Here is a 13,867-nt window from a genome sequence, read left to right on the forward strand (position 1 = left end):
ACAACACCAGTTAGACTAAAATACCAACCTCCTTCACACCTTCAAACCATGATTTGTTGTCTGTTTTTTTCCAGAAGTAACTGAAATATATATCTAACGAGCAGTTTTTTATTATTGTCTACTAAAAATAGCTGAAACCTGATCGGACAGGCTTAATTCTGTCGGTTCTCCTCCCCGTTCCGCCATCTTTGTGTAGGTGAGGTATAAGCAGGACAGTAGGAAGGAGGTGAGCGGTTCTCTGTATCACCAGCTGCCTGAAACCACAGAGACACAGCTGGCTAAAGAGCTGAGAGACATTTACAGCGAGGTGAGGAGCACACTGACACATTTGAAGCGATGGGTGTCTGTACGGTAAGTTTGGTAAAGTAAGCTCTGTGTGCTCTTTCTTAGGTGAAGTATAAAGAAGAGGGGAAGAAGGACATCGCTAAGAACTTGTACTCACTCCTCCCTGAGACGGCAGAGACCCAGTTTGCCAGGCATATGTCGGAGATACAGAGTGAGGTGAGGACCCCGAACGCCTCACACAGATGGTCTGCAGGTGGATAGTCCCGTCAGGATCTTACAGTGTTTGTTTTTATTATTAATTCAGCCAGAAATAAAATTTGAGAGTTTTATTCAAGTGCAGTAAAACTATTTTGTTAGATTGGATATATGATCATGTCTTAGCTTGTGTTAATCAATAGGACTGGATAACAACAGCTGTAAAGGAAAGCATTTCTTGTTATCGTTGCAAATGTAGGAATGAAGCTTCTTTTTCTGTTGTACTAATTAATTATTTGTTGGTGTGTATCAGGTTTTCATTAAATACCAACAGTACAATGTACATTTTTATATAAAAGTGATAAACTGATTTTCTTATTAGATTAAGGTCATTCTTCTTGTTAGGTATTCATTTTTTTGTGGAATACTTGAAGATAATCTAAAATACACACAGCTGAGTGAATTTCACACCATACCAAAGTTCAAAAAGAAACGAGTGGAAGATTGAATAATTGTTCTCAACAACCTTTCTTTTTACTTTCTTTTTTTGTTTCAAGACAAAGTACAAGAAGGACAAAGAGGATCTGCCCAACACTTTATACTCCCTGCTGCCTGAAACTCTGGAGACTCAGTTTGTTAAAGAGATGGCTGAGACACACAGCGAGGTGGGAAACTCTTATTTTTGTTGAATATTATTAGAATATTATAATATGCAATATTCTATATTTTTCTTACTGTCAACAAACCTCACGTTCAGACTCAAACCAGCAGTGAATGTATCTGCTAACAAGTGTTGTGTGTGTGTGTGTGTGTGTGTGTGTGTGTGTGTATCACAGCCTGATGGATCTTCTTCCTCCACTGTTGTCCAGAAACTATTAAAACACATCAGCGAGCCGCTCTGTTGCACTGGCTGACATGTTCCTTCATCACCATGAACACACACACTGTAGTTTATTCTGACTCAGTCCCACACACACCGTCCTGCTGCCCCAAACACTCACTACAGCACCACATGTTTGTTAATCCGCCGCTGAAAATAGTCCCCAACAAATTTCCTCCTGTTTGTCTGATTAAAAAATACAGCGAGCAGCTGTTTTAGGAAATGACTGAGCCTTTTTAAAAAGGAAACTATATATTTGTGTTTTTAAAGACTTACAGCTTCAGTAGGAACCAATGGGCTCGGAGCTGAGAGCCACAGACAGGAAGTGAGAAAGTATTGGGAATAACACATTGTTGGTTTTTGGTCTTTTCATGGGATTTGTTGACAAAAAGAAAATGCAGAATGACACCTTTTGAAGGTAAAGGAATGTAGTGTATGTACGTCAATGCAAAAAAATTGTGTGTGTGTGCTCCATCTCAGGCACTCCAGCATGTTAACACGTCGCAGATAAACTGACCACTGTTGTCTATTCTGGTCTTGTTATCAGAAACACATTCAGAGCTGCTGGATACCTCTTGTGCTGCTGAAACACATTCAGAGTGCATTTATTCTCTTTTGAACAGCTCTATTCTCTGAACAAAATGAGGAATGCATCAGCTTTTCATCTCTCAGCCCATTCTCTCTGTTTGTATGATCTGTTCTCCTCTGGTGCCTCTTCACCTTCAGCTCCTGGGTTTTGGTTTTTATGTTAATCTGGCATCGACAGACAAAACAGCGACCTGTTATTAACCTTCGTTTTTTTAGTTCTTTTTAAAGCAAATGGTGCTGACAGTTAAACAGTTCTGAATAAAAGCCGGCAATGTCAGCCACAACAAAGAAGGTGGACGTGTATTAAAATATTTGCTGCAGACGTATCGTCGTCGCTCATAATGTGGTATTTGTTGTGAAGGAGAAGCTTTAAAATTTATAAAAATGTGTGTGATCATGAAACAAACTGTTTTTTACTGCAGGTCAAGTACAAGGAAGCAGGAAGGAAAGAAGCCAGCAGTTCTCTGTACCACCAGCTGCCAGAGACTCTGGAGACGCAGCATGCTAAGGACGTTACTGAGCTGCAGAGCAAGGTACACACATGTATTATTCACACTCACTCATTCACATGCTCAGCTTTTCCTGCAGCGGTTGAAATGAACAGTCAGCTGTCATGAAGCCGCTGACTGTCCTGATGTTACTTCATGTAAAGACAGATTTGAGAGATGGAACAAACCTCTTGTCTTGCCTGCTCACTCACTGACTTGCATTATTCAGGCAGGGAGAAGCTCAAACTGAGTGCAGCGGTACTCTTCAAAGAGTTAATGAATGAGTCATATTTTGCGCTTTGAAGACACTTCGCTAAATGCCGTGGATATTTGCGATGCTGTTTGTAGCCGGTACAGAAACAGCAACATTTTGTCAGCATTATTTCACTGAGCAACAGAAGTATTTATGTAATGTGACTCAAATATTCAAGAGCAAAACAACATCATAAGCTGAGAACTGAGAAAACTGAGAGTCTGTAATCATGGAAATATCATGCAGTCTCCCATGAATGTTCCTTTCTCTCTAACTCAAAGTGGTGGTTTGAGGTTTAGACCAGTAGATTAGTTTTCTGTTAGCTTATTAATTTATTCATTCCTTCACTGGCTCACAATTAGTCTACACACGGCTGAGGACTGAACCAGGATAATTAGCAGCGTCTTGTCTACTAATTGCTCACTTTGTTAGACCAACAGTCAAAACAACCCAATTATATTAAATTCACATAAAACAGCAAATTCTCAAATTTGAGAATCAGTTATAAAACGTTTAATCTGTTGGTCGAAAAAGAAACCCTGTGGGATGATGCTGATTATGTGTAATTTAGTTTTTGCTCCTTAAAATGACCAAATGGAAAGAAAATGTTTTTAAAGATAACAGCTGATTGACATCACAGGGGGTGGGACTGGTCTTCAGGACCCTGCATTCACATGCAGTTAGTCAAGCTAAATTAAACGAACAGAAAATAAAGCTAAGCTTGTGTCTGAACTGTTTCCTTCAGAACAAGTACAAGGCGAGCGTGAAGAAGTCGATGTCGTCCAGTTTGTACGCTCAGCTGCCGCAGACGGCTGAGACGCAGCTCGCCGCCAAGATGTCCGACCTGCAGAGCGAAGTAAAGAACACAAACATTTACACACACTTACACACAATAAGAGGTACATGTGAGGATGTTAACAGATGTCGCTCCGTCTCCCCCTCAGTCTGTTGTAGTCCTGATGTCAGAATGAGTTTGATGATGTCTTCAGTGTCCTCTGCCTCTCTCTGTCCGTCTGTCCAGAGTAAATACAAGGAGGACGGGATCAAGAGCCTCTCGCAGAGCTTCTACTCTCAGCTGCCAGAAACGGCTGAGACTCAGTTAGCTAAAACCGTCTCTGAGCTGCAGAGTGAGGTGAGGATAACAGTACGTTTATTCGTTTTTTTCTTTAGTGCTTTGTTTCTTTGTCATTTCACTGGATTCAAGCTCAGGACCTTCTTGCTGTGAGGCAGCAGTGCTAACCACTGAGCCACTGTGCCGCCTGAAATACCTTAACTGTCAAATTTAGCACAATTAAAGAATCAGTCAAGATATTTTCACATTAATAACTCATTATTAACCCTATAAACAGGCACAAATGTCCCAGAATTCCTAGAAACCTCCATTAGTAAAATGACTTAATTTGATGGTGCAAAGAACACATGATGCTGCACTTATTGTCTGCAGAGCCACCTGCAGAAGCTGAATCAATAGAAAATCCAAGACAGAAAATGTCCACCCATAGGGTTTTATTGACAGAGCAAAAACAACAGCATGCACAAATGTTCACCTAAAGACCAACATACTCACTAAAATGATCTCTGACGACTCAGCAGCAGCACCGGCTGTGACCTGCTAGCTCACATTTCTGACTGCGAGCTAAAACAGGGGCGTGTGGTGGAAACGGCGGCTAACAGGTGCTGTTTTCTTCAGGCCAAGTACAAGGAGGCGAGCAGGAAGGAGGCGAGCAGCTGTCTGTACCACCAGTTACCTGAAACTCTGGAGACGCTACATGCTAAAGAGGCTACTGAGCTGCAGAGTCAGGTACACAAACACTCACATGTACTGCAGATGACATATTACACTGTTTAGACAAACAGAGCAGAAAAGATGAACACCTCCAGGCTCTTTGGTTGTTTGTGTCAGTACGTTCAACTGTCTTATAAATCTGTAAAGGACCTTGAATTGCTTTTGTATGAGATTGTACTTTGAAAACATAAACTTGAACTTGAAAGAACAACTGAAAGGAGTCAGTTACGGCACAAAGGAAGGGTTGTCATCACTGTTTCAGTGTCTTTTACAGGATGACTGCTGGTCATTTAAATGTCAGGAAAAGGCTTGTATCAAGGATCATAACAGTGTTTCTCATGTTTTAGTGTATTTACAACAAAATACTCATACTGTACATTACCACAGACCATTTTACAAATCGTGTTTTACACTGATTAATGCATTTTCCCAACTTCCCAGCATCCACCAGTCTAATTTTAGTATATTTAAAAAATCTGCCATCAGGGACTTGAAACCTGCTGCAGATTAATAATCCATCGCAGTTGACATTTTGTTGCCTTTGTTTGTTGTGTCAAAGTTATGTTTCCATTTTGTGGTAAAGCAGCTAAAAGCACAACCTAAGTTGTAACGTCTTCCAGGTTGGTGTGTTCAGGTTGGTGGGAAACTCCAACATCAAATTATGTTTTGTATTTTCACGCAGAGTCTTCAAATCTTTGAAGTTTCAAACAACATGTAGGAGTTTCCAAAACAGTCCAGGATTTTCCTTTGAATCTCCAGGATTTCCCTGTGTACAGATGTACTGTAGCTTGGGCTCACTGGACTGGATGAAAGCATAGAAAACAACTTGTCTATAGCATGTGGAAACAGAACTCAGTCAGTTTTAGTGTTGTCAGCCTGGTGTCAGCCGAGTATCTGTCTCTGACCTTTCCTGTTCCAGGTGAAGTACAAGGAAGGAGGTAAGAGAGAGCGGAGCACCAACCTGTACTCTCTGCTGCCTGAGACCGAGCAGATGAGGTTTGCTAAAGCCGCCATGGAGCTTCAGAGTGAGGTGGGTGGACCCATGGTTTATTTTCTCTGCTACACGCCATAGTGGAAAGGTTGAATTTAGCTTGTATAAAGAAATAAATGTGACATGGACTCAAGATGTTATCATATGTGCCCTTTTATACACAAACTCTTGTTGGTTTAGTTACAATTTGTAATCCTAACAAACTGTTCCCAGACTCAGGTTTGATATGATTGTTTCGTTTTGGCTAAAAGGAAACATCAGGAGCAAATAACAGTACAAAACACACATAATTGTTGTGAACAAAGCCTATATTTATTGCATATTCATCATCTGTGTGTGTGTGTGTGTGTGTTGTAGAATAAATACAAGCAGAAAGGCAGACAGGAGATCAGCAGCAGTGTTTTCCACCAAATGCCGGAGACCACAGAGACTGCGTTCGCTAAGCAGATCTCTGAACTTCAGAGCGAGGTCAGAGGCAGTGACAGTGTGTGTGTTTGTACATGCATGTCAAAGTTAAGATATCGTTGCATACAGTATATTTCTTCACATTTTTCCATATCAGCTTCTGGTTTTAGAAGTGGAAATGACAATATGTTCTCTGACAGTAATCTTTACATCTTTATATATTTATCTTGGTTAGACAAAGTACAAGAAGGACAAAGAGGATCTGCCCAACACTTTATACTCCCTGCTGCCTGAAACTCTGGAGACTCAGTTTGTTAAAGAGATGGCTGAGACACACAGCGAGGTGGGAAACTCTCACTCTGTGTTAGTGTGTGTTTGTCTAAAAAAGCCAGCTTGTGCGTTGGGTTTGATTTGTTTTGTTTTTTACAGCATTACCGATTTAATAATTAATTAAGAGATTCAGCTCTGAACGAGTTTTATGTGAAATTTTGTCCAACTTATGAATCTAACTCACAGCATGTGGTGGGGATCCAAACCCCTGCTGTTTTGTGCTTCTCTTTAGGTTTTTTGTTCTTGTTTTGTTAGTCATGCATCACTAAAGTGTGACTTTGTCCATTCACCTCATAGTATTCTCTTACCTTAATGTTTAAATCTTTACTATTTATTAACTGTTGATGAAATGGTCTTAAATATGAATTTCATAAACATTTAATCAGATTCTATGTTCGTATCTGTCAGAACTGGTTTTATGTCATCAGCATACAAGTTTATCTTCTATTAAACCATCAGCCTTAATACACCCCTGCTACACTTGCCTGTTTAGAAAATACACTGAATTGACACAATCATCTGAAACCTTCCTGCATGACGCCCCAAAATAAGCATCAATAAGCGCCTTCAATTTCTCTATATTAGGTCTTAATAATCCTGATTACAGAGCAAACGTCTGTTGAAATTCGGTTTCTTATTCATTTAAAAAAAAAAAGGGGGGGAAACTAGCTCACAGTAAAATATTAACTAGTGACAGTATACTTGGAGCAGAATGAAGAATATGTCCCTTCGTGCTGCAAAACTATTGAAACATGATGGTGATGATAAGAGACTCAACACAAGACAAAAGAAATCTGTTGTGCCGCTGTGCAGCGTGGTGTGCAGGATTGTACACTGTGTCACTGTGCAGTTATTGATCTAATGTTTTCTGTTCCCAGAGCAAATACAAGGAGGCGGGTAAGAAGGAGCTGGTTAACAGTCTGTATTCTCTGCTGCCTGAGACCAAAGACACTCAGCATGCCAAGGAGCAAACTCAGCTGCACAGTGAGGTACAAAGCAAGCCTCAGTCACTGTCTGTAAACACGTTTTCATTTTTCATATTTAAACTGTAACCTTCTGTGAGATTCTGTTTTCTCAGTAACACAATGTCAGATACTGTACTGGGTGAAAGAGCTAAAGCTTCCAACATGTCAATCTACTTCAGTAAACTGTTGCCCAAAAAGAAAGAAGAAGATCCTGCTGCCAGTTAGAGTGATACAAAGTCAATTAATGTTCAGTTTCAGCGATATCTTTAAAGCCGTTTCATCATTGTCCACAGTTTATATCAGCTGTGAGTAGAATCTCCTACAACAGCGTCCTGAAATATAAACTGATTTAAGTCGTAATTTAAGTTACGCTGGCATTTTTATACTCATATAATTCATTTTCCAGTGTGAATACATTACATACACGCAGTTAGAATCAGTGCAGAAAAGCAGATAGAGGGGAAGCAAAAGGACCTATGGGAAATGTGGTCCTTATTACAGTAACACTAAACCTCTGGCATGAGACAGAGGTTGCCATCATTTTGATCCCGTTTGGTAATGTCAGTTACATCAAAGTAATTACAGATGCATCGATGTGACTTTTCTCCCCCAATACTTATTCCAATTCCCTACCAATGTGCCAGCATCCACCAATCAAATACCAGCATGTTTTTTTCCCCAAATTTAAAATCTGTAAACTTCTGTGTTGAACTGATTTAACGTCATTCTTTGTTCATCCACCAACATCCTTTTAGACTGGGCACATTGTGATTATATTGTTTGGAAGGTTTATGAAATATGTGCTGTTACAGTGCATCAGCCTCATAATGACACACTATCACGGAAAACTAGATTTAATGTGGATCAGTCAGTTTTGGCATAGATACTAATCCCAGGGATCAAATTGGTGTATTTCTAAACATAATTAATATGTTATTGATATAATAATATTTAAAACTGATACTTGCTTTATATTCATACTAACACTCCTGGAATTCCTTAAAAGAATGGAATCTGAGGCCTAGTTTGGTGCTTTTGATATTTTGCACAGTAAAAAGTTACTTTTTGTGTCTTGTGCTGCAGAAAGCATACAGGGAGGAGGGGAAGAAGGAGGCCAGCTGCAGTCTGTACGCCCAGATGCCCCAAACCATTGAGACCGTCTTCGCTAAGGAGCTGACCAAGACGCAGAGCGACGTGAGTTGCTCTGTGACCTTCGCAGTGTGAGCTAGAAAATTAGTATTTGCAAACTATTTAATAGCTCAGAACTGTGACTTTCAATGCAAGGAAAACCAAATAAGGGATTCATTTTTACGCACGCATTTTATTTTTAACAGTAAGCACTCTCAGCGCTGTACGGTAACTCTATACAGTAACTGTCAAACAAACAACATAACCCTACATTTGTTTCAAGTTCATTTTAAAAGAAGATATTTACAGTTATCGGAGCAGATACATGAGCTGTCCTGTAGTGCCCCCCTCAGCAAAGTATCTGAGCAGATTGTCGTCATTACTGTTGTTTGCAAAAATCACAGTAAGTAAAGAGCAGCCTTTTGGGTATTTATGGGGTATTTTGTAAATGTGAGTAAGAGCTCAGTGTGCAGCAGGTGAGGCGAGACGATGGTTCACAGCAAATGATAGGCATTTAAACAGCAACATCCCAAGATGCTCTCAGTTTAACACACACACACACACACACACACACACGGAGGGAGTGTGTTGTGTGTTAGTATCATTTTGTCTGCTGAGGCGTGAACACAGCGAGCAGCTGTGTTGTGCTCTATCGCCTGAGGACACAGACACTGACCTACAGCCTACACACACACACACACACACACACACACACACACACACACACACACACACACACACACACAGTTAAGACGAACAGCAGTGGCAGGTTGAAGCTGATAAACTGGGGCAGGCACATGTTTTGCAGGATCACTGCTGAAAACTGACACCTCTGAAGATACCACACATGCAAATCAACTTCCACCTTAAACTAAATAACATGAGCTTCATAATGCTGGTGTTTACGGGGAAAGGCCCTTCAGAGCCCTGAGAGATGGAGAACAGGTTTGTCCCCAAAACGCAAAAGAATGAAGGACATTTATTGTTTTTATTTGGATTTACCAAGACAGTAGATGAATAATGTAGCCGTTGTATTGAAACGTCGTTAGGATAATAATTAATCAAATTATAAAAAAATAATACAAAAGCAAATCCGTACATTTGTAATTTTTTTTACAATAGTAACATGAAAATACATGTTTAAAAATGAGAGTGCATAATGAAAAAGGAAAACCAAGTAGAACTAGAACCTTGATGATATTCAATTCACTAAAAAACAAAGGGATTTGCATTAAACATTGATGGACATACAGGTGTAATATGCAAGATCATACTTACCCATATTTCACAAACTAGTCCTGTTGCAGCCTTATGGAGGAAGTTATTCTTTCAATCATTAAAAAAATGTAAATAATGTCAGTCCAGTCATCAGTGGAAGGTGTTTCTGGTTTTAGCCGCTCTCTAGCACCTGTCGGGCAGTTAGGGCACCCAGATGGAGGGTCTCTACCCAGAGTACTTTTGCAAAACTTTATGAACCTTTCACCAAAAAGGACCAGACTGTATAATGATTTGCCTCAGATGACCTTTACTGTCTCCGACAGCTGGAGGAGTTTGTGTAATGAGTCTTTGGAACAGGTTTTTCTAACATGACATTTATTTCATTACTTACAAAAAAAGAGCAGGAAATATGCTCACACTGAGATGTTGTGCAGCTGTTTCACAGTCAACCTTAATGGCTTTAATATTCATAACATTCCTGCCAGTATTTTCATTTGAATTTTTTTTATTTGGTGCACAACAGAGGAAAACTGAATCTGTGTGACACAAATGGGACCAGAACACAGCTCTACTGTTTTAAATATTGCGAGAGATCATAAAATCCAAACTGATCTGATCACAGAGCTCAAACTGAGCAGCCAGATGTGGATGAAGATCCGGCCTGATGGATTCAGTTGTTTAGTTTACAGTTGTTTTATTCGCTAAGATCAAAATTAAAAAAATCATCAACCTTCAAAAATATTTAAAAAAATACGAAGAATCTGAAGAAACGTTTGAAATGAAAAGTTGTTGTTAATTTTACTTTGAAGCAGCTGCAGAAGAAGTCACATGATAGTGTAGCTTTAGTCTGATAAATAGCGTAGACTCCGACTGTGTGGTTTACAGATGAGCTTCATCGTTTGGTGTCAGTCGGCCCAGAGGGCAGAAAATCACAGCTCGGGGTAAACTGGGACACAGGCCTGATGCTGTCTGGTTTCACGTCTGTTGACCGAGCAATGTAACGCTAACTGGAGCGTATAACGTACACCACCTAGACAACAGCAGCCCAGTCTGTCCCACTGTCTGCAAAACACTGTTACAATAAAACTGATCTCAGACCTGCGGGCTGGAGAAGTGCAGGAGAAATGTTATGTGACTGTTACCAAAGAAAAATACAGTCAGTCTTTTAAAAATCCAACATCAAAGTTTAAAACCATTATTACAGCCTTTTAACTGTAAATGCTCTATTGTGTGATGTGTGCCTACTTGGTTTACTGTATATTGTTTGTCTCCTCGTCCCGGGTGGTTTTTTATATACATTGTTTGGCAAATATGCGTCATGCAAAACGTCATCAGCTTTTTAAGGATTTGGAAAGAAACTACATGGTTTTACATTTTAAACTCGTTACTAATCAGCCGGTTTTGAAACACGATCATTTAAACTAAAAAGCTAAACTCAGAAGGCAGCAGGTCTGTTCTGCAGGCCTGTTAATCTTCTCTCAGTTTAATATTCATCTCTGCATCATGCTGTGAATTTCTCATTTCCACAGTTGGAAGCTGCTCGTCTTATTTTTAGTCAAATGAAAATCAAAAGTGTTTTCACTCGTTATTCAGCACCAGGCTGAATTAGTCATCAGATATTTTCTCCCTCAAGCCATCGTGTTCATTTTTTCTCTCTCTTATTTATCTGCCTCTCTGCCTCAATTTTCATTTTCCTCTTTTTATCTGATCATCTCCTTCCTTCTGGCCTCCCTTTTACCTCCTGAAGCACTTACCTTCTCTCCCCCTTTCTGTGTCTCTGTAGAAGTTCTATAAGGACAAGTATAATCGTGAGAAGGGGAAGTCCAGCTACACCAACATGAAAACACTGCCGGAGGTGGAGCACGCCATGGAGGTCAACAAGAACCAGAGCGACGTAAATACACTCACACTTACATGTTTGTACTTCCATGTTAGTGTAATATAACATAAAACTAAAGCTCATCAGAAACACCAGCTCATCTGTGTGGAGTTTAGTGTTAACAGCACAAAAACATTTATCGTTTTCGTAGTATTGAGCGCATTTATTTCAGTCTTGTTTTTACCAACTCAGGAACACAAAGATTCTGAGATCCAGTCTGAGACTGGTTCTCAGATTTAAAGACACTGAAAGTGTCATACGTGCCTTCACATCGCCACGTCTGGATTATTGCGATGCTCATTTCACTAAAACTAAGAGATGGGATACACCTGCTTTAGCTTCTTTACAATGGCTGCCTCATAGTTTTACAACTGATTTTAAAATGTTATTGTTAACTTTTAAAGCTCTGCATGACCAGGCACCTAGCTACATTACTGAAGTCCATACAGGCCTCCACATAACCTGAGATTCTCAAGCAGTGGCTTCTGAGCCAACCCAGAGTCCAGGTACCAGCTCTGCAGTGTCTTCAGCTACACCGACATTTAAAATGAACGATTACAGAGAAAGTTAGAGGCGACTAAAGCTTGTCGTCTTCATGTTACTGCCACACAGCACCCGACCCTCACTGGGCAGCGACCCTCACTGGGCAGCACCCGACCCTCACTGGGCAGCACCCGACCCTCAGTGGGCAGCACCCGACCCTCACTGGGCAGCACCCAACCCTCAGTGGGCAGCACCCGACCCTCAGTGGGCAGCACCCGACCCTCACTGGGCAGCACCCGACCCTCACTGGGCAGCACCTCACTGGGCAGCACCCGACCCAGTGGGCAGTGGGCAGCACCCACCCTCAGTGGGCAGCACCCGACCCTCAGTGGGCAGCACCCGACCCTCAGTGGGCAGCACCCGACCCTCACTGGGCAGCACCCGACCCTCACTGGGCAGCTGATGTCATCGTTTTGGAAAAGCTCTGTTTACCCCCTACACACTGAAACACCAAGCCGCCGTTTTAAGATTTACACACTCTGGAGGCCGTTTTGTAAAAGCTCCGTTTAATGGGGAGAAAAACACTCTTTTGTTGTGGACGGACAGCTGAACATAGAGGAAAACGTGCTCACAAATTTAACCAGCTTAGTGTGGATCACACTTTTATCGTGTAGCTTCCTCCAGTTTTAGTTAATTCAGCTGTTTCTCATTTTATTGATTTAACCTGTTGTTTCTAACAACTGTGTGTTGAGCCTTTCATGTGTTTTGCATTTAATTGCACTATTGTGCTCGTCTATTTCACTTTTATGTTGCAATGCAGTTTGTAATTTTAGTTTTTTGTCTTAACTGCCTCTGCTGGTCTCAGGTCAGCTACAGAAAAGGCAGAGAGGAGCTTCATCACTGCAACACGTTGGCAGACAGACCTGACATCGTCAACGCCACCAACGCTGCTAAACTGGCCAGCGATGTGAGTGTGTGTGTGTGTGTGTGTGTGTGTGTGTGTGTGTGAAAACATGTTCCAACATTAATTTCCATGACAACAGTTCAATTCACCAGCTGTTCTCTGAGTGGAACCGCTGATTAATTATAGAAAATGTTCTGCTGTTAACACTGAACTGTCATTATGTAAGAGGTTCATCTTCATGGGAAGTGTGTGTGTGTGTGTGTGTGTGTGTGTGTGTGTGTGTGTGTGTGTGAGAGAGCAAGAGAGTCAAACATCTTACACAAGAACGAGTATAATCACTTTAGTTTTTCAAGATCCCTTTGTGTGTGTGTGTGTGTGTGTGTGTGTCCATTTTGTGTCTTTTTTAATTATTTGTGAGTGTGTGTGTGTGTGTGTCCTTAGATGTTGACTCAGTAGAAAGTGTGTGTTGGAGTGTTTGTCTGCATGCATTGTCTTTGTATGTTGGTGTTTGTGCTTTTAAACATCTGTGAACATGTGTGTGTAGTTTATTGGTGTTTGTCTGTACATATGTTAGTGTGTATGTCGTTACCATACATATACATTGTTTTTACTGTGTGTGTGTGTGTGTGTGTGTGTGTGTGTGTGTGTGTGTGTGTGTGTGTGATTTCCACAGGTAGCCTATAAGAGTAACAACAAGCTGCCAGTTTACAGTGACTGCGCTCTTTTGGCCAGAACCGACATCCAGCACGCCAAGGAGGTTTCAAAACTGGCCAGCCAGGTAACACACACACACACACACACACACACACACAGACACATGCTGTCTACCCAGCATGCACTACTGCCCAGCATGATAGGGAACCATTCAAGACAGATTGCCAGTATGTATGATATTTCGTTCACCTCTTTCTCTCCCCCCTGCAGGTGAAGTATAAGGAGAGTTTCGACAGACATTTAAAGGGCCAGAGGCCTTGTTACAACCCACTGGACTGTCTCTCCTTCAAACACACACAAGCTGCTGCCGCTCTGGCCAGCCAGGTGAGTGAATCACGTGGTCACATGATCTGATGGCGTAACAGTGAACACAAA

The 13,867-nt window shown here is 41.1% G+C and overlaps 2 protein-coding genes across 4 annotated transcripts in view; both read left to right on the forward strand.

Annotated features, from left to right (window-relative positions):
- The window catches only part of nebl (nebulette), a 105,487-nt gene that overhangs the window by 74,639 nt on the left and 16,981 nt on the right, over positions 1 to 13,867 (forward strand). The gene's annotated exons all lie outside the window — the stretch shown is intronic.
- Positions 1 to 13,867, forward strand: part of LOC122866437 (nebulin-like) — a 49,108-nt gene that overhangs the window by 33,419 nt on the left and 1,822 nt on the right. The window contains exons 38-53 of the mRNA XM_044176080.1: positions 197 to 307; positions 391 to 501; positions 1,038 to 1,145; positions 2,371 to 2,481; positions 3,435 to 3,545; positions 3,711 to 3,833; positions 4,380 to 4,490; positions 5,395 to 5,505; positions 5,824 to 5,934; positions 6,107 to 6,214; positions 7,080 to 7,190; positions 8,250 to 8,360; positions 11,296 to 11,406; positions 12,740 to 12,841; positions 13,456 to 13,556; positions 13,703 to 13,816. Of these exons, the coding sequence (XP_044032015.1) occupies positions 197 to 307; positions 391 to 501; positions 1,038 to 1,145; positions 2,371 to 2,481; positions 3,435 to 3,545; positions 3,711 to 3,833; positions 4,380 to 4,490; positions 5,395 to 5,505; positions 5,824 to 5,934; positions 6,107 to 6,214; positions 7,080 to 7,190; positions 8,250 to 8,360; positions 11,296 to 11,406; positions 12,740 to 12,841; positions 13,456 to 13,556; positions 13,703 to 13,706 (1,656 nt within the window). The 3' untranslated portion in view covers positions 13,707 to 13,816. The remainder of the gene's footprint in view (positions 1 to 196; positions 308 to 390; positions 502 to 1,037; positions 1,146 to 2,370; positions 2,482 to 3,434; positions 3,546 to 3,710; positions 3,834 to 4,379; positions 4,491 to 5,394; positions 5,506 to 5,823; positions 5,935 to 6,106; positions 6,215 to 7,079; positions 7,191 to 8,249; positions 8,361 to 11,295; positions 11,407 to 12,739; positions 12,842 to 13,455; positions 13,557 to 13,702; positions 13,817 to 13,867) is intronic.

This window comes from Siniperca chuatsi, linkage group LG19 (assembly GCF_020085105.1).
Source record: "Siniperca chuatsi isolate FFG_IHB_CAS linkage group LG19, ASM2008510v1, whole genome shotgun sequence".
Classification (NCBI taxonomy): domain Eukaryota; kingdom Metazoa; phylum Chordata; class Actinopteri; order Centrarchiformes; family Sinipercidae; genus Siniperca; species Siniperca chuatsi.